General features: G+C 44.5%; 1 protein-coding gene across 1 annotated transcript; it reads right to left on the reverse strand.

Annotated features, from left to right (window-relative positions):
• Positions 1-2,593: 2,593 nt before the first annotated feature.
• Positions 2,594-3,571, reverse strand: LOC130291969 (olfactory receptor 5B12-like). Its single transcript, XM_056541401.1, has one exon. The coding sequence runs from the start codon at positions 3,569-3,571 to the stop codon at positions 2,594-2,596; it is 978 nt and encodes a 325-aa protein (XP_056397376.1).
• Positions 3,572-5,104: the final 1,533 nt, after the last annotated feature.

Here is a 5,104-nt window from a genome sequence, read left to right on the forward strand (position 1 = left end):
ATACATTGTAGAAAGGAGCCAAGAAGGATTAAAGTGGCAATGCTGTACTTAATGTGTTATTAGCTAGGTGGTGTGATGTTCTGCTTTGTGGAACTAAAAGAAATAAAGACTGGATATTTTATGGACTTGCTGGATCACATTGCTTTATTTTTCACTGTACATATACATCACCGGGCCGGGTGAGCATCTGTGCAAATCGAGAAGGAGGTGAGATGAAAACTTTGTTTTCTAATTTTTTAGGGTACAGACATTAAAGGACAACTGCAGCGGCATTACACTTATCCCCTATCCACAGGATAGGGGATAAGTGTTTGATCGCGGGGCTCCGACTGCTGGGACCCCCCCCCACCAATCTCCCTAACGGGGTGAGCCATGAGTGCTCATGGTGACGTAGTGTCGACCTAGAGGTCGACGGTGACGCCCCGTCTCCTCCCCGTCCCTATACAGTTCTATGGGGGAGACGGGGAGGCACGAACGCTGCATCCCCGCCTCTCCCATAGAGATGTATGGAGGAGGCGTGCCGGCCGCAACGTCATGCTGCGGCTGGCACGCCCCCTGCACGGGAGAGCCGCGGACCCATACATGAGATCAAAGGCATCAAACACTTATCCCCTATCTTGAGGATAGGGGATAAGTGTTTGTAACGCTGCAGACGTCCTTTAAGCAATGATCTAGTGCAGGGGTCTCAAACTCAAATTATCTGGGGGCCACTGGAGGTAGTGGCTGGGTGAGTCTGGGCCGCATGCGCCCCTTACATATAATGCCCCATCATACTCCCCTCACATCTAATGCACCTATCATATGCCCCTCACATATAATGCCCCCAACATACGCCCCTCACATATATTGCCCCATCATGTGCCCCTCACATATAATGCCCTAATCATGTGCCCCTCATCATCCACCAGCAACACCCCTCCCCATTTCCCCTACCCCCCCTGTCTTAATAGCATGAGCTGATGGATGATGGGGGTGCTACTTCTGGGGGGGGGGGGGGGCATTAGTTAGGCAGCAGTTTCCCCACATTAGGAAGGTAGAAGTTTCCCCACATTAGGAAGGTAGCAGTTTCCCCACATTAGGGAAGTAGCAGTTTCTCCACATTAGGAAGGTAGCAGTTTCCTCACATTAGGAAGGTTGCATGTTCCCCACTTTAGGAAAATAGAGGTTTCCCCACATTAGGAAGGTAGCGGTTTCCCCACATTAGGAAGGTAATGGTGTCCCCACATTAGGAAGGTAGCGGTTTCCCCACATAAGCAGGTAGCGGTTTCCCCACATTAGGTAGGTAATGGTTTCTCCACATTAAGAAGGTAGCAATTTCCCCACATTAGGAAGGTTGCATGTACCCCACATTAGGAAGGTTGCATGTTCCCCACATTATGAAGGTAGCGGTTTCCCCACATTAGGAAGGTAGCGGTTTCCACACATTAGGATGGTAGCAGTTTCCCCACATTAGGAAGGTAGCAGTTTCCCCACATTAGGAAGGTAGCAGTTTCCCCACATTAGGAAGGTTACATGTTCCCCACATTAGGAAGGTTGCATGTTCACCACATTAGGAAGGTAGCTGTTTCCCCACATTAGGAAGGTAGCGGTTTCCACACATTAGGAAGGTAGCAGTTTCCCCACATTAGGAAGGTAGCGGTTTCCCCACATAAGGAAGCTAGCGGTTTCCCCACATTAGGAAGGTAGGAGTTTCCCCACATTAGAAAGGTAGCAGTTTCCCCACATTAGGAAGGTAGCATGTTCCCCACATTAGGCAGCATTGTGTCCCCTCCCCCCCCTGACACACACAGGCACATACAGACAGACACACACAGACAGGCAGACACACCCACACATGCACACACATAGACACACCTGTCCTGCGCTGCACTTCTCTTCTCCGGTGGTGGTCTGACGAGTGAGGAGACTGATGCCAGACGGGGTCGAAGTAGTGATGTCACGATACTCTGGCCCCGTGGTTGTCACATGGCAGATTCTGAGCTGGCCGCACGTCGTGCAGCTTCCCAAGGTGGGTGCTGAATGCAAGATTGCCGGGGTCCCCTGTGGCGGGACCCCCGCGATCAGACATCTTATCCCCTATCCTTTGGATAGGGGATAAGATGCCTTAGGGCCAGAGTACCCCTTTAACAGGGTGAAATTATCAAGACTTTTAACTTACATTGTTTTTACTACTATTCCACTAATGGACTAAGTAAAAGCAACATGTGGACCTATGAGGATATGACTTTCGTTGCACACAACCTGAATCTGAGTTGACATAAGTTTAGCTTTCTAGGAATATACAGTACAAATAGGGATGTCTTCACCATTCCGGAGCTATAGAAGCCTCCTGCTAGGGTGGGGAATCCCAAAACATTTCTATATTATCTGATAATCCAAGTTTCCTCTGAATTTTGATACTTTGGGTTCATCTTTTCACAATTGATCGAGACAACTTTTGTGTGAATCGAATATTTAGAAGAGGTGATGAAATGTTGTGTTTTAAGGAATATTTTATCAACAATGCTGCCATTTTAATAATGTCTTTGTTTTTCTAAATTAAATGAATTTTTCTTTTGCCCAGAACTTAAAAGGATAAACATAAAGCATAAACTTAGATTTTTTTCATCATTCGGATGACATTGCCCACATTTATCCAACAGAATGTGTTCACTTTACACTTCCAAATCCTCCTTCTAAAAGCTGTTTTGACATCTTTATTCTTAAGACTGTATATAAATGGGTTGAGCATGGGGACAATAGCCATGTTCAACAATGAATGTAATTTCTTTGAACCCAAGCTATTGCTTGGTATAAGGTACTGAAAGATCATCGTTGCAGACAGCAACACAAAGACTGTGAGGTGAGAGGAACACGTGTAGAAGGCTTTTCTTCTACCAACAGTGGAACGAATCTTCATTATAGATCTAATTATAAAGATATAAGATGTTGTTATGAGAAGAAATGGAATAATGAAATAGACGACAAGCCCTTGTGTATTGGACAGTGTTTCCAATATTGTGATATCACTGCAGGCAATTTCCATGATGGGGACAAGGTGACAGCAGAAGTGGTCGATAACATTGGTGGAGAAACAAGAGATCTTGTATGCAAACCAGATGAAGGAAACATATTGCATAAAACCCAAAACCCAACAAAATGAAGCCAATAGAAGACATATTTTAAAGTTCATAATAATTTTATAATACAAAGGCCTACAAATAGCTACATATCGATCATAGCTCATGGCCATCAATATGAAAAGTTCATGTGCTGTTAAGGATGCAAAAATATAGAATTGTATCATACAGGCCAGGTAGGGCACGGTGTGATCTCCAGTGATGAACGTTAGAAGGATCTTATGTAAGGTGACAGTGGAAGACATCATGTCCACTATAGACAAATTAGCAAGGAAGAAATACATGGGAGTGTGAAGATGAGAGTCCAGGCAGACCAGGAGGAGAAGACTCATATTCCCAACAAGAGAGATGAGATAAATGAGTAAAACCAGAACAAATATAGGAGCCTGGAGCTCAGGATCATCAGATATCCCCTTTATGATGAAATATGTTATTGTTTGATTGGCCTTCATATTTCTCATTGGTATAAATAAAGTGCTTTATTGTTACATACAGCAAACAAATACTAAAACAATTACATTTCCACCATTTAAGATTCTCCAGGACATCATCGTGATTCAAACCTACAACAATGGTCATCCCTGGTGGCTTGTCATAAACTGTTATGGTGAAACTGGCAGGGCAGACATTAGAATGAGGGAAATGGGACTATTGCCCAGGGCGTTGATCTCCAATCTGAGTAACTCTCAGGATAAGGGCACTGGAATTTTTGTTATTTTTTAACGGTAGGTACATCGTAAAGACATTGGCTTTTTGCATGTCAATTAAAAGAAACCAGAAGCCCTGAGATCACATCACTCATTGTGTGGTCAGTGCCAAGAGGTGTTGGCTCTAAGGGAGGGACTGATTAAGAGGGAACAGGGATCTATCTTTCTATGGGGGAGATCTACCTAAATACTGGGGGACCTACCTACCTTTTAACCTGCTAACATTTTGGTGCCACCTACTTATCTAATGCAAGAACCAACCTAATCGTGTCACCTATCTTTCTTGGGGGCCAATTAACCTCCTGGGGGGGGGGACCAACTTAATGAGGATACCTAATACAAAGTGTCTTGCCTGCTTTCCAACTTGTGGTTACCTACCTACTCGGGAGACACACCTACGCACTGAAGTGAGACCTGCTTATCAAGGGCCCTACACCTACTAGGAGTCAGGTCAGGTTTTCCCATTTTAAAAAACAGACATTACCAAATTAGTAAGTCAAATATATTAGTCTTGATAGTTTATGAAATGGGGAAAATATCACATACCTGAAGTTAGCTTCCTCTCCTGGCTCTTAGCTGTTGCCAGGTTGAGCCAGAATAAGTTCTGGTGGCTGCCATCTTGTCTGGGGTGGAAATTACTACAGCCTCCAATGCTGAGTGTCGGATTGTGCTTAAAATATAATTTATAGCTAGCGGACTTATGATGTCCCAGAGCAGAATCACCTGTTGCCACTCTAAACACTGTTCAGGTGGATGTAGTCATAAAAGTTACAGCCCTGTCTAAATTCTGGCTCCTTAAGGTTTACTGTAATGAAAATGTCGTTTTCTGTGTATTAACATATTTTCTCCATGGGCTGAGCCTCAAAGAGTGTTAGGGGGTTAACATTTACTACCCAAACTTTTCAGACAGCTATGCCTAAGGTCTGTCCAGATTCGACCCAATCTCCAGGTATAGAGAGAGGATTCTTAAAGCACATACTCCTGCCACACTCTCACTTTTAGTGGAAGTTTGCTTCCAGCTTTATCGTCTGGGCCAAAGGCATCAAAGCTGCATCCTGCCTAGTGTGCCCCACTACAGGGGCAATATAAGAGGTAGCATTCAAGTGAAACATATATTGTTAAAAGGGCCTTATTGCAGGGACAGAATAGGTGCGACTATTCCTCTGGACCTGGCCTAGTCAGCGACAGACTCACATCTGGGGATTTCCTTTCTGCATGCTCTCAAAGAAAGTAGTGTCTCGGATTACCCGAGGAAAGGTAAGTAAGGGAATGGATCCT

This window comes from Hyla sarda, chromosome 9 (assembly GCF_029499605.1).
Source record: "Hyla sarda isolate aHylSar1 chromosome 9, aHylSar1.hap1, whole genome shotgun sequence".
Classification (NCBI taxonomy): Eukaryota; Metazoa; Chordata; class Amphibia; order Anura; family Hylidae; genus Hyla; species Hyla sarda.

Coding starts and splice junctions, on each gene's coding strand:
- LOC130291969 (XM_056541401.1), bottom strand. CDS start 3,571: ATGAAGGCCAATCAAACAATAACATATTTCATCATAAAGGGGATATCT.